The 23,486-nt window shown below is 50.4% G+C and overlaps 1 protein-coding gene across 5 annotated transcripts in view; it reads left to right on the top strand.

Annotated features, from left to right (window-relative positions):
* LOC121598614 (toll-like receptor 6) overlaps positions 1-19,677 on the top strand; it is a 46,740-nt gene extending 27,063 nt beyond the window's left edge. For all 5 annotated transcript variants that reach the window (XM_041925698.1, XM_041925697.1, XM_041925696.1 and 2 more), the window contains one exon: positions 11,943-19,677. In XM_041925698.1, coding sequence (XP_041781632.1) covers positions 13,224-17,603 — 4,380 coding nt within the window. In that variant the 5' untranslated portion in view covers positions 11,943-13,223 and the 3' untranslated portion in view covers positions 17,604-19,677. The remainder of the gene's footprint in view (positions 1-11,942) is intronic.
* The last annotated feature ends 3,809 nt before the right edge of the window (positions 19,678-23,486 follow it).

The raw sequence follows: 23,486 nt of genomic DNA, 5'->3' as shown, positions 1-23,486 counted from the left end.
TGAGAGAGAGAGAGAGAGTAGAACAGGGAAAGCAAACGGGACGAGTTGGATGGGATTCTTATCAGCGGCACGTTGTCAAAGATACGAATTTTCCAGACACCGCCACTGGGTGGTTCGCGTTTCTAGAGGGTGTGTGCGCTTGCAAGCGATGGAGTGGAACGCGGAGAGGGAGAGTGGCAAGTGCGGTGATGCTGCGAGTGTCGGAAAAGTGAGATAACTTTCCCAAGCATCGGCGTCCATGTGTAGGCGGCGCATGCTGGGTAGCCGGGAGTGTGGCGTCGCCCCGGCTGGTCGTTGTTTGAAAACATGCTGACTAACAATAATAACACTCGAGATGAGATGAAATGTTTGGGCTGCTCGCTAGTATTTTGCCAACCACTGCCACATACCTTCACACACAAAGGCACAGCGTACAAACACACAAAAATGGTTCGTTTCATGTGACAGCGCGTGTGGGGGCAGTTCGGAGAAAAGAGAGAAGGCCGGAGCAAGCGAGGATACTGCCAGTGCAAGATCGTACACGAAACTCTGGCAATTTGTTCGGAAGTTTACTAACAAACTGCCAGTGCACATATTTTCGGTAAAACAAGCCGTCGTTGGTCAGGAGTTCCCCGTGCCGAGGGCCGTGGACCGTACCGTACCCAGAAAGAAATGAACATTCCACAGCACTTCATTTCCGTGGGCCAATAGGGACGCAGTAGTTGAGCTGGCGCTGCGTCGTAGGGATCGCGTTTGCACTACCATTTGCGAGTGGAAATAATGCAAACTGTCGGAACAAACTAGTATCTGTGTACAAAGTGCATCTCAAACGGTTTGCCTTGGTGGTGAAATTGTATGTGCCAAGTGTAAAGTAAGTTACACAAACTCAGGATATCTTTAAAATTTCTTCTGAAATCATTGCCCGCGTACGTCCCCGGTACCGAGGAACGAGAGCGGCACATTTGCAGCAGCGATATTTGCACTCATGAATATGATGTGTAAAACTTGAGGCAATAATTTCTAAGCATATTAGACCCTCTAATTGTGCGACAGTGCACGACCCGTTCCCGAAAACTTTTCCTGCCCTGAAAGTAGACAGTTTTTCGGATGTTGTGGTTTTTGCATAACATGCTGCACGTTTGGCGGCGCAGCAACTGTGGGCCCACCGTTGAGGTGAGTTCTTGCATGCCTGCTGCTCCCTTCGACGCGGTCGCCCTCCACCACGGTTTGTTTGTTGTGCAGAAGAGCAAATTTTATGACATCCTAAGGTGTCGTTGAGTGTACTAAGTTTGTTGGTTTGGCTACCAAAACCTCCGGCGAGGCTCTCCGGCAGCTCTCTGGCAACGGTGGCTCCTAATTCGGTTAGGCTATTAGTCCACGCCCGTCCCTCTCAGTACGCCGAGCAGAAGGAAGCGGGAAAAGCTACACATTGCCAAGGATGGCGGGAAACATGCAGTGGGCACGTGTGGGCGCGTGAAGAGCTGTGTGTGTGTGTGTCTTAATTGGAACACTTTTGACTCAACATCAATGACGTGTCTGAAATTCTAATATCTGCTGGGAGACGGAAAACTTTCGACATTAAAATATTCAGCCACTGCTCTCGAGAGCCTAGCGAGAAATGCCTGGGACATTGGCAGTATATGTGTGTGTGCATGTGTGTACGTGTGTGTATTTTGCTTGTGCCAACGCCAGGAGACGCGCCTTCGTTTGACGAGGGTTTTTTTTGGTTTTCGGCGGAATGTCGGCATGGAGTCAGTATATTTGCAAAGAATTTCGCCTGTCGGTCCCTCCGTGCGGCTCGTTCACTCTCTCGCACCGTTGTTTTTTTTTTTACTTTCTCTCTGTTGATTCTGGCTGCGAAGAAGCCGAGCATGACACAATTTCTGACACGCCGTGCCATGCCCAAGCGCGCGCGGTGGAAGCGCATCAATGCCAGCATTATGCTAAACACGCTAAGCTGGTTATGCAATCGCTTGTACGCCGACCGACCGACCGGCAAGTGGCGCGTTGCTCTCGGGTAAGAACGTTGCGAGCGTTCGTAAACAACGGCCAGCATACGGCCTCGGCAGGCCCCGTCGTTTATGCTGCCTCTGCCACACACTGTTGCTGGCAGTGTGTGTGTGTGTGTTGTCAGCAATCAAATGTCATGTTTTCACCACCACACTGACAGGCGCTGTGGTGAGCATGTGAGCAGTGAGCAATGAACATAAAATTCACCACTGGTGAGCATGAGGGTGAGCAGCAATGTCTTTCACAGTGCGGCAGGGATCGTCAACTTGCCAGCGGGCTCATCAGGCAGGACTTTAATTTAGCCCAATAACGGTTTGTAGCAAATTACGTTGCCTAGTCTACTGTGGTGTTGAATATAAAAATGCACCATAATCCTCTTTTAAGCAAAGGAAACCATCGATACGCAGTAGCGTTTAAAGATGTATGTAATGCTGTGAGCACTCAACCCTTTTGCAAAGTTGGAAAAAAAGAACATAGAACCCAAAAATAATCAACCTCATCAAATAGCTGCTTTAATTTGAAAGCACCGAGGAGAAGCTCCCCCGATAAGAACGTCACGGAAGCCAAGAAGTAAGCGCAAAAGTCGGGTGGCGTTGGTTTTTCTCCGTTGTTTGCTTGCTCGTTCGCTCCTTCGGCCGTACGGTCGTTCGTTTTATGGGCGCATACATACAGAGAGTGAAGAGGGTTCGGTTAGACTAAATGTAGGACAAACAAGTACAACACCGCCTCGACTGCTGCTGGAATTGGTTTTCGTGCCATCAGACAGAGCCGCACGCCATACCGGTTGCTTCGCAGCGCTGTCTTCGTTCGTTCATCCTTTGCGTCCAACCCCCAACCGACCCGTTGGGCTCCACGGCAAGCGTGGAAAGCGTGCTAGCACCGACGCCTGCGTGACTTCTCTGGCAAATGCTTACGTCGTTCTCAGTACACCCTACCCTCCCTTTCCCTCAGTGTGATTACTCGCTTTCGTTGTCTTTCGTGCCCTTTCCCCCAAAAGCCCCCACAAGCAAACAAGCATTCCTCCTCCGGGACGACGGGCTGTGTCCTGCGAACGGCCTTCGCCAATACCCATATAAGCCCATCAGCGAGCGAGGAGCCAGCGAGAATAGGTCGGTTGGAAAACAATAAACATAATGAAATATTCGGTCAACTTTCCTTTTTCGATGGGAAGGCTTCGCCGGTCAGCAACGAGGGAAAGGCGTATGCGGGCACGTTTCGGTTTTGGGAAAATCGTTTTCCCTCTGTTCTGCATCCCGGACTGCGTGGGTTCGAGCAAGGGCACCAAGGACAGTAAGGGCACGCAACGCGAGATCGGTCGGGGCAATAGAACTCCCTCTCCCCTCCCCATCCCCATGGCTCATCCTCGTCGCAGCTAGTACAACGATGTCACCCACAACTAAGCGCGCTGGCCCGGTACTGGATGGAGCTCAAGCGCATAACTCGCTTGGTGGCGTATTTCGGTGAAATTATTTTTCACTGTCCATAAATTCCTACACTTCCGGCACACCAACGCGTACGTGTGTGTGGGTGTGGGCGAGTCTGAGCGGTTCTGTTTCTCCTGTTTTTCTCTGCGGAAAAGCCCGAGCCGAGAGAGCGAGGCAGACGACTTCGATGTGAATTCGCCAAGTTTTTGGAGTGGTTAGTAGTAAATCATGCCACATTGCAACTTTTAGCCAGCTAGCCAGCTTGGGGGAGAATGCAACGAGCGTGGGCGTGATGTGAGGTGGCTGGATAAACTTTTATGCTCCACAAAGCGCTCCAGAACGGCTGCGGCTACAAATTCCATTCCATCGATTCTTCTCATTGCAATCTCCCTTTCTTCCGTTTGCACTCCCGGGTGCAGATGCTTGCGCGTCGTCTGCCGGCCCCTGCTAACTATGCCAGATCCGGTAAAGTGGTTCACAAATAAGCATATGCAATTTAGGGTGCATTACTGGTTGCAGCTGCTTACATCGTATCGTACCGGGGCGGTGGGTTGGTAAAGCGGCTTACGAAATTCTACAGCACACCCTGCAGGCACTACTCCGGCTGTGGTTTGTCTTTCGACTGTTGGGTCTAGGTTGGGAGCATCATGAACATTTGGGGAAATTTGTAAGTTAAATTTACTGAAGCACAAGCTCAAATGCAAGTGCTGGAAGTTCTGCCGCCTGCCGCTTGGACCATTCGGTAAACCCTACACCCCAAGAATCCTCGGCAGAAGAATCCGTTCCCGTTCCATCCCACCCTACCAGCAGCGCTATCATATTTCGGTTTCGGCACTTGGCGCACTGATAATGCTTTTGGGAAATCTTTAACGAAGTCTCGAATTATTTTACCCCATTTTTCGTAGGAACTTTAATTAAGGACCCAATTAACACGCACCACATTTGGTTGGTGTAATCAGTAGTTTTTAACCGTGCGTCCTTCGGTTCTAGCACATTCACACACCGGGGAAGTGGGTCGTGTGTGGGTTGTCACCATTGGCCTTACTTAATTACAGCGGGGTATTAATATTTTAAAGTGCCTATGATTGCTTTAACACCTGTACCAGTGGGCCTGTGTACTGTGAATCGCAGTCAGCATCGCCGTATTCAACGCCGCTATAAAACCGGCTATTAAAGGTTGATTTCCCGGCGAACCCTCGAGGGCGTCGTCCCGTGTTCCCGGGTTTGTTTGACAAGTCCTACCGAGACCTGTCGGGTTGCGGTCCGCATAGTATCGCAATTCGTGGCCCCGTACCACCGATTACAAACCAACCCGTGCCTTGCGGGCGGCATTCAGCGGCAAGCGAGTTGATGAGAATTCCATGAAGCCTTCCGTTGCCGCAAAATATTGCCGATGTCAACAATCGACAAACTTTAATCGATGTCGTTCGCTCTCTTACACCGCCCGATATCAAGTTTCCCATACGCCTTCGGGAGTGGGAGCTGAAGAGAGCGGAAACTTTTCCGCACGACGAATCGTTAGGCAATGAAGGGAGGCTTGCTGTCGGTTTGCTCGCAGCACAAACCACAGAACGTGGAAAACGATTGTATAGTTGTCGGTTGGTTTCCCCCCACTGCAATTCGTGCTGGTGCGGCTCTGCTCCGACGCAGATCTGGTATTGGATAATTAACTCAATTACAGGTAGGGAAATTCATTAAATGGAAAGTGTAGTTTTCACATCAATGTTAAATTGATAACGATGCAAAGACATTCTCTCTTGCTGGCTTGAGATGGGCACGTCGATACGCGATGAATGTAGGTGAGGAGAAGCGAAATATCACTTGTCACGGGATTTATTTCGTTAGTATTTGTTTCTAAGCCTTCTGGTTAAATCCAGCATGATATGGTTTTCAAAACAGAAACACAATTATTTGTGAAATTCAGAGAAAAAAGCTCTTTTATTTTATATTCTTTTCCAAGGTTTAATATTTTCCCTTCTTGACCGGTGTAATTTATACATCCGTACCATGAAGGCATGTATAAAAAACCCTGCGAGAGAATGAAAGTGTCTCCCAGTGTCCCCGAGATGGAGTTGATTTATGATTAATGTTGGCCAAATTTTGCATTCCAACACGGTACGGGCACTTAAGGAGCCTTTTCGGATGCCGAACTGTCCTTACCTCGGAACTGGTTCACTAAACAACCCAGCATCGTCACGCCGGCGATGTAACAGGAGACAAATAAATTTGACTTATCGTTCTTTGATTATGAGTTATTGTCATTACCGTAGCGAAGCAAAAGATGCGAAAACAGAAGACATCAAACAGGAACGGCAACGACAAGGACGATGGGCGGAAGAGCCGGAACAATGTTTTTAAGAATGAGCAAAATGATTCGCCCACCCCAGGGGGGCTCCTTCTATGCCGGTGGCAGAAGCTTCACGTCAAAAGCTCCAATTTCGTCAGACGAAGGGATGGTTTCGGATTTCAGTTTCTTTTGTTTTGTCATCCCCATTTTTTTTTTTTTGCCGAAGCCTCCCAATGGAAAAGACCCGCAGCGGACACGGATTTTCGTCGAAGATTGAACGTAACGGTGCGGCGCCGCGCACGGCACACAAAAATTGTCGTTGTTGTCGTTTGGAATCAAAAATTTATCGTTTAATTGCTTTAACATTGATTGAATGTACGCGCCGGCACAGGGAGAGAGCTGCGCGTGTCGTGGAGATGGTGGAAAATAAATTGATTTTCCCACCGCCAACACTGTCCCACTCGCTTCGCGGTACCTTGCGAGTGTTTTATTGCGCTTTCCGGACGACAAACGAGGCTGTGGTCATTAATTTTTAAAACGGAACATTTTCCAACATCCCCCCCGCACGGCGGGGATGGCGAATGTGACGGTGAGGGCGCTCGGGCAGGAGATATAAACGGTACATGACAGTGTGATTTCGTGAAATTTTACAAAATATTTTACATGCAAAATTAATACGAACCATTTTGACAGTTTACGCGGGGTCGAGAGAATGGGAGAATTCGGCCACAGTTGCAACATGCTGCGCGCCATACAGGGCACAAAAGATAGGATAGCGCATCTACCGGTGGTGGGTGGTGAAGCCATAGCGGAGGAGGGGACGCTGGAGCACGCTAGGTTCGTGATTGTTACCGAGCTTTGTGCTGGGCAGTGCAGAAGTGCATTTAAGCGTCTATGTATTGTTTTTGCAAGCGTCGCTCCATTTGTGTGTTGTTCACTATCTAGAGACCGCCGGCACGGAGAGGGACAGGGTGGGCGGTCATGTAGATTGGCCCGCGGGTCCGCCGCGTTGCTTTTATTTCTTTGGCACCAGCACATTTTTTGTGTTGTTGCACGCTCCCGTTCCGTTTGCCCTGTTTTATCAGTGAATTTTTATTTCATTTTCCGCGGTCATTATCCAATGCAATGTGTGCTGTGTGTGTGTGTGTGTGTGTGTGTGTGTGTGTGTGTGTGCGCGCGCGACCGGGTAGCTAGAGGTTGAGGTCACGCGAACGGGGATAGCGGCGTCCCTTGTGCACGCCTGGGAAGAGATGAATGCTGGCCAACATGAGCCAGTTTGTTGCTTTCGCTGTTCGGTGGTGTGTTTTGCAGCGTTTCATTTAACACTGAGTTTCAATTTTATTCGCATTCCGTACAGCATCCCAAGGCAGGGGACACAGGAGCCAACTCGGCGGTCCGGTGCCGGTCCTCTTTTGCACATTTAAAATTGAACGTAATGCAAATGAATTTGGCGTTTGGCGGTGTTGGCAACATACCCGTGCCCGGGATTGTTGGGCTGGCGCGAATGGAGCGAACACGAAAAAAAAGTGCATCTCGTGTAGCAGGGAACACAATGGAGTTAAACATAAATTAAATAAAATGCCCGAACAGGCACATGCAAAGATAGTGGTGAATAATGGAATATGACGCGGGAGAGCCGATGGCAAACTGCGGGGTGCGCACGGGCTAAAATAGTGAAACATGCTGATGCGAAAGCAAACATCGACGCGCAATGCAATCTCATAAGTAACCTTATCATGCTTTCTTTGTGCGCTATGGTCCAAAAATGTGCAATCCACCGATAAATGAATGTGCGAGGCGGGAATGCCTTTCAAAGACCGTCCCGGCGTGCGGCATCAATCAGGTTGCGGCGGTGTGCATTAAATCTGTTTCGGGATGGGTTCACCTTTCAGCGTTTATGGAGTGAGAATTGATCTATGAATTTAATGAACGAAAGCGCGTGCCCGAGGATTCCTCTAACCGTATCACCATATCAAAGAGATTCCAGCGAATTGCTGAAGCCGTTCCGCTGGTGCCGTAGCTGCATCGTCGTCGTCACGCTGGCAATCGAGAAGTGCTCTCGATTATGATATCCTCATGAGCTGGCAGCAGCGAGGAAAGAGAAAACCGCTCCTTCTCGTGAAGCAATAAGCGATTGATAGTAATGTCTTCATTAAATCACCTACTCATCGGTTATGGCACTCTGGTTATCTGGCAATGGCATTAGGGACTGCTACACTCAAGACGAGAGGGCTCAAGAGAGGACTCGAGAGAAACGAGACGCGCGTCGGAATCGTCGGATGAAAATGGAATCGTCCAAAAATAAATTCCACGCGCTAGGTGAACGCTGCCGCATGCCGAAGGTAAACGCTGGCAGAAGGTAATTTATGCAAATTGCAGATAAATATGATATTTTCGAACACATTTCGAGGAAATGTACAAATTTTTGTTGCTGCACATGGGACGGGGTTTTCTCAAAAACGCGGCAGACCATTCGTACGCACGCGTCCGGCGAAGCGCCAGCGCCTGGTCGAGAAAGAAGTAAAACATACGAGGTAGCAACAAAAAAAATGGTCCAAATTATGATTATGAAAGAAATCTCTGTGACACACCGCAAGCACACGCCCGCTCACGCTCGCTAGTGTGACACGATTCCATCCGCTGCAAATGATGCATGAGCTGGAGGAGGTTCTCGGGCAAGTAATGGGCACCACCGCTTGCACGAGGTCGGAAAATGGTAAAGCATTCCTGGTGATAAATGGCAGCAAATAACGATAAAACACCAACAAGCGTGGCGTTACCGTATCGTGCCAGACACCCGGGCAGGACAGCGACAGTATCGCAAGGAGGCGAAATCATGCGTGTGCTCATTACGCTTAATGGCAACGACAAACGTCCGTGGCGCTGTGCATGATCGTGCAATCTTTGACCGCTTGATTATGCTTTTAATGATGGCACTGCAGTGCTGCTCTCGTGTGAGGGAAATAAAACATACACACTGACTGTTACCTTTTTGTGACGTAATCTTCGCCTACTTGTCCCGGTTCGGTTTCCGTTTCCGATAAACTGATAATCCGCACTCCGCGCTCTGATTAATTGCCATAACCTTGCGCAGCACGAAAGGGTTGGGCAATCGGGGTGGCCAGCAAATTTACATGCTCATTCAGTTGCGGGTCAGTAACCATAATAGAGTTTGTTTGCTTTTTTCGTTTGTTCTCTTTAGCACTCACAAACACACACACACACACATACGTTCACTTTGTCTAACACCACGATCTGCTTCCAGTTGATTGAGCTTAACAAGGTTAGAATGAAGCTATGCGGGTAGCTGTCGGTTATTAAATTAGTTACAGCAACGGTGATCCCCGGGACCCTTGAACGGCAACCCAAATGTGTGTTGGTTGAGCTAGGGTGTCAAAATCTCATCTTTAAGAGTGCAAATTTCCTCCAATCATGGCCACAAACGATGGGCCGCAGTGGCAGTGGTAGTGCGGTTTGAAAATCGTCCCCATAATGTATGACTCCGAGGGGTAAAGGGTCCTACGTTCCGACCCGTCCCGTCCCATCCCGTCCTGCTCGGAGTTGCCGAACGAAAACAAAACTAAATCCCAAGTGATTGACACTTTACGTGATCGCTTGGGTCGGGGACCACTTTCGGGGCAGTTTGCTTTCCCTCTCACTGTTGCTGGTGGTGCTGGTGGATTCTACACTGCTCATAAATGGATGATTTAACGTCCACAAAGCGATACGGCAAACTCGAACCGTTCTCGGGCATTATGTTCTGGTTTGACGCAAAAACAAAACTTAACAGGAGGATGAAGGAGAAAGGAGCAGCAGCAGCAACAACAGATAGACAGAAAAAAACTCCCCGTGATGTTCTATTAAGCTTTCCAATCTGTTAGATGAAGTTTTTTCCTGCTTGATGCCACACTGGGAGAATCTTTCGACGACATGACGCAAGGTGGGCAGACGAAGGTTTGTACAGAATGGCTGATTGATTTGGGGTATTTGAGTGTCAATCACGCGGGAGGACCCTTTTTCCACGAGAATTTGTTCGGAGTAATGTGGAGAAAGTTTTTACAATCTAGCCGAAGGTTGCGCACCATGACTGAACCGTGGTATGTAGGTGCGAGTTTTCGTGCGTTTCCCACATGTTTTGTGATAATCGTTCAAATTAAATCGCATATGTGTTGGGTAGAGCTCCTAGCCTAGAGCCTCTTTCACGTATTTCCACACCATGTGTTTCGATAGAAATTCAAAGCAAAAATTTAAAATATTCATAGGATGAGTAGATTTTTTTCGTACTAGCTAAAATTAGGAAGTGGAAATGAATTATGCAAAAAGTGATTGATTCTCTCGACCCTCTCGTGCTGTTAGCAATGTATAATAGATCGATCAAATTCAAAAGCCTCTTCAATAATGCGACACGAACGGTCTAGCTACGCCTCACAACAGGTCATACTGACTGGCTGCTGTGCTAAAGCTTTCAAAAAAGGACATTCAAGCTCGTCTATCTACTGCCACACACGCTCCGGCTCGGGACGGCCGGATTGTATTGAATCGTTTTCGGCGACCAATTGAATCGAGCCAGCAAGGGCTCTTTGGGGAGCAAATGCCCGTACTCCCTACCAATCGTGTCACGCAACTACGTACCGCCGATGTGACACAGACCGACACCGGTGGGGGGAATGGGAATGGCTAGCTGAGGTTGGGTCGGGCTGGGTCTCCCTTTATGATTATGATGATGTTTATTATGGCCGGGGGGCAAATTGTTTGTGATGCGTAAAATTTGAGCGTCATCGGCGTGTGGGTCAACGCGTTTCTAGACACGTTTTTGTTTTTCCCTCCCCGCCTGATCGCAAACAAACGTTCGCGGTCCAGTGTACGCGACGCAGCTTGACTGCAGCGAGTTGGTCGTGTTTATTTTACTCATCAAACATTACGACCACCCCTAGACCCCCCTAGAGAGGCCGTAGAGGACAATGTCAAAGTTGCAGAATGAAAATCAATTGATTGCAATGGTCCACCGGGTACCGGCCGTACCAGATGCGACGAAAGCGACGGATCGCTCGTCATTTCAGGCCGAGTCGGCGAATTACATCGATTTGAGGTTATGTTTTCCGCACGATGATGAGGATGGCAAGGAGCATCGGGAAATCCGGGTGCTGAGTGCGCTGTGCAGCTGGTCAGTTTGCGAATGCGATTGGACAATTAATGTAATTTTAATGAGATTTTGATTTAAGTGCACTTTATCGGTGGAAAAGCGGACACTCACCCGTCGCTTATTTCGGTTTCGATCTGATCCGGATTCGGGCGACGCAAACAGAGTGCAGCGGAGGGGGGGGGGGCGGATTATGGGCACCAGGTATGCAACCTGGGTGATGAATTGTCCGCCGATACGCCGGGACAATCGGGTGGTGAGCTGATTAAGAATTTTAAATTACACTCGCTGTGCGACTGTCGCCCTATCGCCGGTGCCCCGGTGGTACGGCGAATGCATCGAACCGAACGGTCATCGGTCTGGTGTGACCAAGCGACAGGATAAGCCGTGCTTCCCTGTTCCGCGGTCGTATGCGTTGCAGGTGGATTAATTCGAGATGCTCACGTGTAACGTTCATTTTACAAATGATTGCGGCGTGGAACAGCACTGAATGTGGTCTCTTTATGCGGATGGTGTGTCACCGTTCACTGGAATGAATGCAAATTTGCATTTGATGGTGGGATATTTCTGCTGCTTTTTTTCTCTCCATCGCCTCATCACCGATCGCAACGGAAGGAACCCTTTTGCAAAATAGGAAAGCAGCAAAAGCAAACGGAGGGAAGAGACAGAGAGCAAACTCAAACGGAAATCATTTGACTGGAAAAGTATGCTCGATTTAAGATGCAGTTTCTACCACAATACCTTTCGGTACGCTCGTTCAAGTGCCCTCGGGGACGGAAAGCAGTATCAATCGGCACCGGATAATTTAAAAACCGTTTCTCTTTCGTTTGTGTGAAATGAGTATGAATGGTGATGGTTGTTGTTTTTTTTCTGCTGCGCACGTACACTTTTGTGCTACAGGAAAAAAAAAAATCCCCCATCCGCAATACTTTCAGGCAGTTTTCGTCTCGCTAGAATGGAAACTATAGTTAAGCCCATCCCCGGCAATCGTTCCCGAGTGATTCCCCCGTACCGATGAAAACACAAAAAAAAACAAAATATTCCCAGTGTTGCGTTCTGATGCGTTGGATTTACCTTTTCCCTTACTTTTCATTCCTTGCAGGACTTCTTCCGTTGCAGTAATTAAAATTAGAGCGCAAGGAGCGTGTGCCCCAGATGAGGATTATTGCGAGGAGCGGAAAGCAATAGGACCTTGAAAAAAAAAGCCATTTCAACCGTCCGGCAACTGATGCTGCTACTGCAGAGCCGTGGTGGGATTCCTATGACCGAAACACTCCCATAGGACATCATTAGAAGCGGTGTAAACGGTGGCGGAAAATATTGCACTTCCCTTTCACACGACCCGAAAAGCGCGCACAAGTTGAAGCGAGAAAACACCAGTGGATGGCTGTGTGCTGGTGTGCGAGTGTGGTGAATATGCTACGACCCAAGAGCAGCATAACAGCAAAAGCATAACCATCTGAGGTGAGCTGGAGCGTTCGGGACCGTTCGGGTGCCGGTCGGCTCTGCAGGCGTTCACACAGCCGAACGGTACGCGCGTACGGCGTGGCCAGCATAGTCGGTGAGAACACGGTGAGCATAGCCGCAACCGCTGTGAACATAGTTCGTCAGTACAAACAGAGCAAGCAACGCGTGCGGACGTACGACTGGAACCGCGAGTACGCGCGCTCGAGCACGCAAGAATTGAATCAATATCGAGAACACGGAGTCAGAGGACTGTCGAGCGAGCGAGAGTGTTTGTGGCGTGAATTGAAACGAATCGGCCAGTTCCACAGATTGACGTGCACGGTGTGAAAAGTTAGGCGCATTATCGAAAGTTCCGCCCGAAGTGAGTGCAGATGAGGCTGGAAAGGATGTAGATAGAGTTTCGAACAAGAAGTGATTGCCGTGTGCGCGTGTGTGTTCGAGAGTTTGTGAGTGTATGCTCGATGTAAACGAAGAGCGTTGTTATGAATTTTAAGTTTCCCCAGCAGTGCTCGTTTGGCGATGGTTAGCGTTTCGGTGTGCGTTTATGTTACCACGGTTTAGTAGCGAGGAGGAATTGTTGTTGATTCGTGCTTAGCTTTACCCTCCGCATTCAACGGCAAATCCGCACCTAAGGCTGCAGTGAAGTTTTCCCGCGGGCAAGTTGGCCGACGACGGTAGCTAAGCTGTGCGCCAGCGAATGTGTTCAACAGTGTGTGCTGAATAGAAAAAAGGAAGAAAAAAAATCCTTGTGCGGATTACAGTTGCAAAGAAGCGAACGGTGTGTGCGTGAGTGTCCGTGTGTGTGTGTGTGTGCACGATTGGAAGAGAAAAATTGCGTTTTTATGTGTACAAAAGTACGTGGCAGCTTGTGTGAGCGTTGTATTGCGTGACGACCAGCAGCAACGAAAGCGGCAGCATGAGTCGTTGCGAGCTACTGCTGCCGGCCCTGCTACTGCTGGTGTCGGTGCAGGTGAACTACAGTTTGCAGTACGATTCGGCCGAGTCGTCCCGGTACTACCATCCGGCGGGTGCGGGCAGCGAACCCGGCAGCAACCTGCGCTACGATGCGCCGGACGACTGCAAGTATCGCATCCTGCCCGGCAACGAGGTCGATCTGGCGTGCAATCTGCGCACGGTGAACAGTGAATTTGACAACACGAACTTCAGTGTGATTCCGGCCGAGCATACGGCCGCCCTCTCGATCCTCTGCAATGAGGCGATCATGGCGCGGAGCAAGCTGCTGCCCAACTCGTTCGTACATCTGGCGCGGCTGAAGGCGCTCTCGCTCGAGTTCTGCAAGATCGCCAAGTTCTCCGCGACGGTGCTGGCCGGGTTGGGCGATCTGCGCAATTTTACGCTGCGCACGCACAACATCGCCTGGCCCGAGCTGAACCTGGAGATTGAGGCGGACGCTTTCGGGCAAACGCGCAACCTGGAGGTGCTCGATCTGAGCACCAACAACATTTGGTCGCTTCCGGATCATTTGTTCTGCTCGCTCAGTGGTTTGCGATCGCTGAACATCAGCTCGAACCGGTTGCAGGACGTGAACGATCTGGGCTTCCGTGAAAAGGGAGTGAAGGACGAAGTGGAGTCGGAGGGCCACAAAACGAACAGCTCCGGCTCGGTCGCTCCTCCGGTGAGTTGTGCCCTCGACTTGGAGGATCTGGATGTGTCACGGAACCATTTTGTGCTGCTTCCGGCCGCCGGTTTCGGGATGCTGAAGCGGCTAAAGATGCTAAAAATCCACGACAACGAGATCTCGATGGTGGGCGACAAGGCGCTGAGTGGCTTGAAGGAGCTGCAGATCCTTGATTTGAGCTCTAACAAGCTCGTGGCGCTTCCCACGGATCTGTTCCGCGATCCAGCTCAGTCGATACAGGAGATTTACCTGCAAAACAACTCGATCAGTGTGCTTTCGCCAGGACTTTTCTCAAAACTAGAGCAGCTGCAAGCGCTGGATCTGTCACAGAACCAGCTGACATCGGCCTGGGTGAACCGCGATACATTTGCAGGTCTCATCCGGCTGGTGCTGCTCAATCTGGCTAGCAACAAGATTACCAAGCTCGAGTCGGAAATCTTTTCCGATCTGTACACGCTGCAGATCTTGAACCTGCGCCACAATCAGCTGGAAATCATAGCGGCTGACACGTTCTCCCCGATGAACAATCTTCATACGCTACTGCTATCCCACAACAAGCTAAAGTACCTGGACGCCTACTCTCTGAACGGTTTGTATGCCCTGTCGCTGCTCTCGCTGGACAACAACGCCCTCACCGGCGTACATCCAGAGGCGTTCCGTAACTGCAGCTCACTGCAGGATCTCAACCTCAATGGTAACGAGCTGACGCAGGTCCCACTCGCGCTGAAAGACATGCGATTGCTGCGGACCGTCGATTTGGGCGAAAACTCCATCAGCGTCATTGAGGAGCCGGGCTTCCGTGGTATGAACAATCTGTACGGTCTGCGGCTGATAAGCAACAACATTGAAAATATTACACGTAAAGCATTCAAAGATCTGCCGAGCCTGCAGATTCTGAACGTGGCACGCAACAAAATTTCGTACATCGAGAAGGGAGCGTTCGAACCGGCGGTCAGTGTGCAAGCCATTCGATTGGACGGCAATCTGCTATCCGACATTGATGGACTGTTCACTAGCATGCCCAACCTGGTGTGGCTTAACATCTCCGACAACAAGCTGGAACACTTCGACTACTCCCATATCCCACCCCACCTACAGTGGTTGGATCTGCACCGCAACGAGCTTACCGAGCTGACCAACCGGTACGGCTTGGACAACCAGCTGCACCTGCAAACGCTCGATGCAAGCTTCAATCGGTTGACGCGCGTAACTCCGGCCACCATTCCGAACAGTATCGAATTCCTGTTCCTGAACGACAACCTGATCGTGCACGTGGAGCCGCACTGCTTCACGCACAAGACAAACCTGACGCGGGTCGATCTGTACGCGAATCAGCTGACCAGCCTAGACATTAAGGCACTGCGACTGCAGCCCGTACCGGAGGACAAGCAAATTCCGGAGTTTTACATCGGTGGCAATCCGTTCGTGTGCGATTGTAACATCGACTGGCTGCAGAAGATCAACCACGTGACGTCCCGCCAGTACCCGACGATCAACGACATCGAGACGGTGTACTGCAAGCTGATGTACAACCGGGAGCGCTCCTACATTCCGCTGATCGAGGCCGAACCGAAGCATTTCCTCTGCAGCTACAACACGCACTGCTTCGCCCTGTGCCACTGTTGCGAGTTTGATGCGTGCGATTGCGAGATGACGTGCCCGAACAACTGCGCCTGCTACCACGATAACAGCTGGTCGACGAACATTGTCGAGTGTTCGGCAGCGGGCTACACCGACATTCCTAACAACATCCCAATGGACACGACCGAGGTGTACATCGACGGCAACAATCTGGTCGAGCTGTCCGGGCACAGCTTTATCGGGCGGAAGAATTTGCGTGTGCTGTACGCCAATCATTCCAACATCGAGGCCATCTACAACACGACCTTCATCGGGTTGCGGCGGCTGACGATTCTGCACCTGGAAAACAACGCCATCCGCAAGCTGTACGGGCACGAGTTTTCCGCTCTGGAAAGCCTGCGCGAACTGTATCTGCAAGGAAACCGCATTGCGTACATCGAGGATCACACGTTTGCCGAGCTGCGCAAGCTGGAAGTGCTGCGGTTGGATGGCAATCGCATCACCAGCTTCGAGGTGTGGCAGCTGTCCGCAAATCCGTATCTGGTGGAAATTGCCCTCGCAAACAACCTGTGGACGTGTGACTGTGGGTTCGTGAACAAGCTGCGCAGCTACCTGCAATCGAACGCGGATAAGATTGTGGACGCTAACGAGATCTCGTGCAGCTACAACAACGCCACCAGCATTCTGCGTGACAACGGAACCAAGTGCACCTTCCGCGAGGGAATGTCCTCGATCGTGCATCGGCAGGAAATCGAGGACATGTTGCCGCTGCTCCTGGTCGCGACGTGCGCATTCGTGGGCTTCTTCGGGCTAATCTTTGGCATTTTCTGCTATCGCAAGGAGCTGAAGGTGTGGGTCCACTCGGGCCTGTGCTACAAATCGGGCACGTTCGTGAACGAGTACGATAAGGATCGGCTGTACGATGCGTACATCACCTACTCACTGCAAGACGAGCACTTTGTGAGTCAAATTTTGACCTCGACGCTCGAAAACGATATCGGCTTCCGGCTGTGTCTGCACTATCGCGATCTGAACGCAAACGCGTATCTGGCGGACACGATCGTCGAAGCGGTCGAGAGCTCGAAGCGGGCCATCCTCGTCCTATCGAAGAGCTTCCTGTACAACGAGTGGACGCGGTTCGAGTTCAAGGGAGCGATCCACGAGGTGCTGAAGCGGCGCCGGAAGCTGATCATCATCCTGTACGGCGATCTGCCGCAGCGCGACCTGGACGCCGACATGCGGCTGTACCTGCGCACCAACACCTGCATCGAGTGGGACGACAAGAAGTTCTGGCAGAAGCTGCGCATCGCGCTGCCGCACGTGAAGAAGAGCAACTGTCTGAACAAGCGGTCCGCGATCAACATCTACGCGACGGCCGGCAACGACTACAACACGCCCGGCCGGCCATCCACGCTGGGTCCGTCGGTGGCCAGCACGCGGCTCGATGGGCCCCAGCACCACAGTTACGCCACGATCGGTCCTAACTGTCCCAGAAACTGTGATAACTACGATACGGTTAGCAATTGTAAATACAACACCACCCAGCACCACCAGACCCACCACGAGCGGCGCACGACGGCGGACTTCGGGCGGAAGGCGACGGACGGCCGGCAGCACGAGTACGCCGTGCCGTCCAACTGTCTGCTGGACACGACGCACGAAACGTACAACACGACGGCGACGAGCTGCGAGCGCATCGCCGGCGAAACGTTCGAGTGCACCTCGACCAGCTCCAAGTTTTCCACGTCGTCGCGCGGTTCCGGCAGCGATTCGGGCAGCCACTCGATCTCCTCCGCCGCGCAGCACGACTTCCAGGGCAGCCACCGGTCGCCCAATGGCTGCGCGCCAAACCTGCTGCCCAGCACTACCAGCACCACCAACTTCTCGTACCAGCATCCGCATCCGCACCACCATCACAACGGCAGCGGCCGGAGCAAGCCGCCCGGTCCGGAGGGCGTGGGAGGCGGTGGCGGTAAGAGCCCTAGCGATAAGCACAACCCGGGCACGCTCGGGACGGACAGTCGGGGGGGCAACAGTTTTAACGATAGAAGACTGCCACAGGCCATGTGGGCATAACGATTACTTAAGAGCAGCAGGTTAGTTAATTATTTTTATCGCTAGATGTAAGGACGGGTGATGAATCGCGAGATCGATCGAAAGGGATCGCGCGACATCGAGTGTGAGTGAGTGAGAAAGTCTGTGAGGGATGAACGGCCCGGGGAAGATGGGTGGGGAATAAGACTGCCAGTATCGTGGCGACGTTGTTGAGAAGGACAATTCTGGCCGACTTGTCTTTGAGTTGTTAGGTTTTAGTAATTCCTTTTTTTGGGAATCCTTCCTCTTGTTCCCTAGCCAAGCCCGAACCAGGGCTGGACAATGCACGCACGAAAGATAGTTACTAATTAGCGATTATAGGGCCTCCCGCAGATAATATTCCAATGTAGAAGATACTCCACAGTACAGTAATGAACAAAAAAAGAAAACCAGGGATAAAACCAAAACTCCCATCAAGGGAAACGCGTTTCCGTAGCAACTATGTGGCCGTCTGGGGGAGAAAGAGAGCGAACGAGTGTGAAGAAACCAAAACAAAGGATGCCTGCGAGACGCTCACACGCAACTCCTGCAATTTCGAACGGTTCTTGTGCGCTGGTGCTGAGTCCACGCAGTGCCTTTTGGGAGATAGAAGGAAAGCCGGGCAGGAAGGGCGACAAAAGGGACATAAAAATGCAACGAAAACGAAACGCTGCTCGTCGGACGAACATATAAAACCAGTGAAATATGACGATTTTCCCTAAAGCGACGGGATGCCCAAGGAACGAAGCAGCGAGGTAATCGTGGTCGTAAAAGGAAGAGAGAAGGGCAGAAGTATTCTAGTCAGAAGCGGGAAGGTGCCCGGGGTTCTAATCTTCTAGAGAATCTATCGTTTCTTACGCAAGCAACGCTCTGCGCAGGGGTTGAGCGGGGTCGCGCATAGAAACGGGCACAGTAGGCCAGCGAGCAGAGGGCACACCGAGGGGCACACCAGTCGGGATGGGCGAGCTCTCTAATCTGATTTTTCACGCTTCACCAGCCTCGAAATGGAACGAGCCTTCGCGTAAAGCATTTAGCTGCAGTGCGCGAGTAAAAGGATTTCAAAAATACCCCCCATGAAACTGGGAAAATTGAATGTAAAATTATTCTCCGTCGTGGCTGGATTGCGTGACACGCAGGAACCGGGTGATGCGCACTCAGATTAATTACCCGCGGGATGCGGGCCTGCGCAAGTCCGTTGGTGAGCCGCTTGAAGCGGAAAACGCTCACGATCATCCTATCCGTTCCAGATCGACTGCAATTGATCGAGTTGAATGGAATTTTAATCCTTGTATTTAATTTGCTTTTTCCTTCTGCGAGAAATTGATTACGCTCGAACGTTTTGAGGAAGGAAAGGGCTGGTGGACATCGAACCGAACAGAGTGAAAACAGAGAAGCTAAGCTAAGAAAGCTAAGACAAAGCGAGATTTTCCAGGTTTCCAGATTTTGGTGGACTTTCGGATGAGCGAGTGTGTGTGAGTGAGTGAGTGAACGAGAGTGGGTAAGCCTCCGCGCCATTGCATCCGATGGCCCCAGCGCCATCGATGCACACGTTTGTTGTGTTTCTGTTTTCCATTTTGATACCTCACTGGGGCGGAATGAATGAATGAGTGCGTTGCCACAGCGGATTGAGAGCGTAGAGTATTACAGAGACTGGGTGTACATAGCGAAGAAGTCAGACGACAAAGAGGCATAGGATATTATTAAGAGAGTTAAGAAGACAAAACCAACGATTACGCGAAAGGGGCTTTGAAGGGGGCACGAAGATTGGTTATTTAACGAGCGGTGTACATATTTTATGGGGAGAGCAACAGCGCGTCCCCCACTCTTCTTTAGGCAAGTAAGACTCTTCTGACAGTGAACAGGAAGCTAAACGATTAAAACCAACTTGAAAATACTAAAACCACAACTAAACCTAAACTAAGTCAGCTGGCCGAATGGTAATAAGAATATGCAAGAAATCGATAGACAAAATTATCACCGATACTCGCTGCAAAACAAAAATATCTCCATCACAAACAGCTTACATACGCGAACGATCGATCGATCGATCGATGTACATAGCAAGGGAAAGTAAAAACACGAGCACACGCATCAACACCCCGGATCGTCAGATCGTTTTTCACTAGCAAAAAACAACCAGAAACGCATTGTACACTATAAATTCGATACTACTAGTTAGCGATGGTGGAACCCGCGGGATCGCCGCCGACACCTTGTCTCGGTTTAAAGTAAATTGATCAAAAACATAATATTCCCTTAAACCGTTGCGATGGTTTTAGTCTATATTTTGGGTTTTTTTTTCCTGCAAATCATACAAAAGACAAAGGAAACAGCATACGTAGTGCCAGCATACAAATCTGGAAGCATAAATTGAATTCGGAAAAGTCGGAACCATTACAGTGAAAAGGTTAGCTGAGAAGAACGAATTGCACTGAAGTAGCATTGCATCTGGTAACAAAGCACTGGCGCAGGGGGGAGCGCAGGAAATATTCAAAAGAAAACTTAAACAACGCATAGATTCACAACCACAAAAAAACGTAAGAAATAAAAACAAAACTATAATTTATTTATGAAAATTGAAATCGAATCGTATCTGGAGTTGGTTTATCTTGTAGTTTGTGGTGAAAGAAAAGGACATGTTGATGGGTTCGATCATTCTTGAAATGGTAAGTGTGTTTCACAGAAATGGTAAGTGGTAAAAGATCTGGTAAGTATTCAAACCTAAATCTACGATTGATGACAAGAAAATGTGGTTTTACACACTGTTGGACGACTTTCGTTTGTGCGGAAATTAAACACTGATAAACCGATAAGCTCTGATTTCTGTTTTTGTATCTCCACCAGTAGAAAGTGTGGACTTTACATCGCGTACAGCTATTTCTCGGCAGCAGACAGCAGTTCCATCAGCGTTCGAAGCCAAACGCACCCAAACAATGGTACGCACTATCGTGGCCAGTGAACGCCCAGCGAATGGTGTGCAATCAAGAGGAATACAGCAACAAAAAACTTCATCATCCCGTGATGCCGGGACCGAGAAGCTGTTGGAAAAATTTCAACTTTTTTCATTCGTTTGTTGGTTCTGGTTGTGAACTTTGTGAACTTTCGCCGGATCCAACGCTGCTGCGACGCATTTCGAGCGTGTCCACGCCGTGTGTGTTTGTGTGTGTGTGTTTTTTTGGGGAGGAGGAGGTAAGATGAGTGAGTATGCGGCCTAATCCGCGGAATCAATCAACTGGAGCCACTCCTACACGCATCCAAAGGCCCAATTGTTCGCGATGTCATGGTCGGTTGAATGGTCGGTCCCAAGTTCAATCGCTGGGCTCCGGCCCGGGCACTGCCACATGATTGCGCAGTTTTCCGCGGCTCAGCTTCCGCCCTCCGAGTTATCGGACCATTTGGTCCAACGTCACGGCTACAATGTGGAGACCGCGGCATGTGGGGCAAACCGCACGCGGATGCGGACGCTGCGTCATCTAACGTCAGCGAGCGATCGCAATCGCGTATGAATGAAAACACCTTCATTTTAATTGTCCGGCCGCGGCTGGGTCGCGACTTTTTCTTCGAGTCTTGATTGACAAGCCCCCTAGTGCGGCTGGCGGAGGTAGAGATGAATAGGATTAAGAGAGCAGAGCGATGGACGCGGGCTAAGCTACCCCATCCCAGTCCGCAGTGGATACGCGCAATTAGTCACTATCTTGAGAACGGCTCCAAGAAAGCCACCGGGGGAGCTGCGACTGCTGCTGCTGGATGCTGCCGTCGCGGAAGTTCTGCCAGTGGATTATCTGCCCAGGAAGGCATGCTTCTTGTACGGACTGCGTTGGGCCTGTCGGGTGTTTCTTTTTTCATACCCCTCGGAAGAAGCGCATGACTATCAAGAAGAGTGACTGATGAAGCTTATTTGGAACGGATGATTTATGAGTTCTGATCGGAGATTTTGTTGTTATTTTGGCTGGCGGGCGGGCCTCACCCCGTTCGCATCGCTTCCATCGGGCATGGGCTTGGCTCATTTGCTGCCGTTTTGTTGTCTGATCTGATTTGACGCTGACCTGGTTGGGGGCCTCTTCATCTTTTCCCTTATCGTGCTTTCGAGAACGGAAGGCAAGTTCGTAGATTTGTGTTGCTGCTTCGACGTGTTTTTATGGTAATCGATAGAATGTTTAGTAGATGGGGCGAGAGCGAGGCTGGATGGGAGAGTGGAGGCGAAACGAGTTGTTTGGAAAAGTTTTACGCTCGAACGGAAGAGCCCTATCAGCGAAAAATGTACTTCAAAAGGGTATTCAAATAGCAGAGGAAGTTTTTTCCCTCCGTTGGGTAAGTTTCATTGTGCTATCTACGCTAAATAAAATCTTGCTTCCCCTAATAATGCTAATGTTAAATCGAACGTTAAGTTGCTCTAGTGCCATGTTGGCTCGGTCTACCTCGGTTCGGTTTTCTGCAGCTTGTGCAGCGGTGTAAAATTGAAATCACAGTTTTCGCCCAATGAAGCTCGAACCACCCCAAATGGCGGTCGCTTCAAACGGTTTCGCCCGCTACTTTGGCACTCTTCTCACGAACTTCATTTACATACACTGATCACAGTGCCGCATGCAGCGATACTGAAGACCCCCGAACTGAACCTGACGGGCATTGCCGCATACTGGAACGTAACATCGCACGGAACGAACGAAACATTCCTGACATTTACCAAAAAAAAAAGTCAGATCTTTGGTGATCATGTTGTAGTTGTTGGCTTACAACGATCAAAGCGCTCGAATGGCTCAATGGCCGGTAACAACCTGTGAAGCAATTTCGTAAAATAGAGTCTGGACCCGAACAGCACAGACGGGGCGAGGAGTGGGATAATCGTGGTCCCGATATGTTTCTTATTCCCTTTGTTTTGGCACGGGGCCGGGTGGCGGGATGCGATTTTGGAACCACTTCCGCAGTGCGGTGTATCTCTCGTTTGGGGTGGTGGTGTTGTTTCGTTTCGTTTCGTTTTGTGTCTGCCATTTGTTTCTCGCCTTTGCCTCTCGCGCGCACCAATAGATGGGTCCATAATCTGGCCAAATTATGAGCCCACTCGGTTGGTCTCACGACGGCGTACGCGCCCCACCATCGCCAAGTCCAGTCCACTCAGCAGCGAGATCTCCCACGGCTCTGAAGTGGCCATCGAAGAAGCGTGTGACGTGACGATGAAGATCCAACGGCAATGGTTGGGAAGGGAAATAAAACAAATCAGCGGGATACTCTCCGGGCGTGCTCCGGGGTCGGGATGTTGCTCTCGGTTTCCTTTAGTTCCCCCTCGCCACCATTACTCTCTCTCTTCTCCATGCTCTCCTTAACAACGTGGCCTCTACGACTCGTGACTACCGACAAGCGCTATGCAACTCGAGCTCCCCAACTCCACCAGAGGACCGACAGTGGGTAAAAACACACAACCGAAACCGAACCGTACAATGGCAAGCGAACGAAGAAAATCCAATCCAAAGTGGAGGAAAAACAGAAGAGAGAAAAGCAAAACGGGGCAATAAAAATCGATTCCGAGTTCTTTCGCTCCGACACCCTTGGGACACCTTTGCATTGTACACACTTTCACCCTTGTTGCGCGGTTGGAAGATTGATCGAAGCGGATAGTGAGGAAGCCGTCGCCGTTGCACCCCGATATCGATATCGAGAACGGAAATGACACACACAAACACACACGCACACAGCATCGAAGCCCCTAGAAGGAAAGGGAACTCGAAAGATGATAGAGACTTACGTGGGGTGGTATCGGTACGGGCGCACACCCAGACATCGGCCGATAAGCCCTTGGAGATGGTGGCGATAGCGACGGCATGGATCCCAACGAACGCGCGGCGCGTATCGCATCATCCTGCAAAGGGTCGTTAGCTGGTAAGAGGAAGT

Source organism: Anopheles merus, chromosome 3L, assembly GCF_017562075.2.
Source record: "Anopheles merus strain MAF chromosome 3L, AmerM5.1, whole genome shotgun sequence".
Taxonomy (NCBI): Eukaryota; Metazoa; Arthropoda; class Insecta; order Diptera; family Culicidae; genus Anopheles; species Anopheles merus.
Note: the sequence above shows the minus strand (reverse complement) of the source record. Positions and strands in the feature narration are given on the sequence as shown.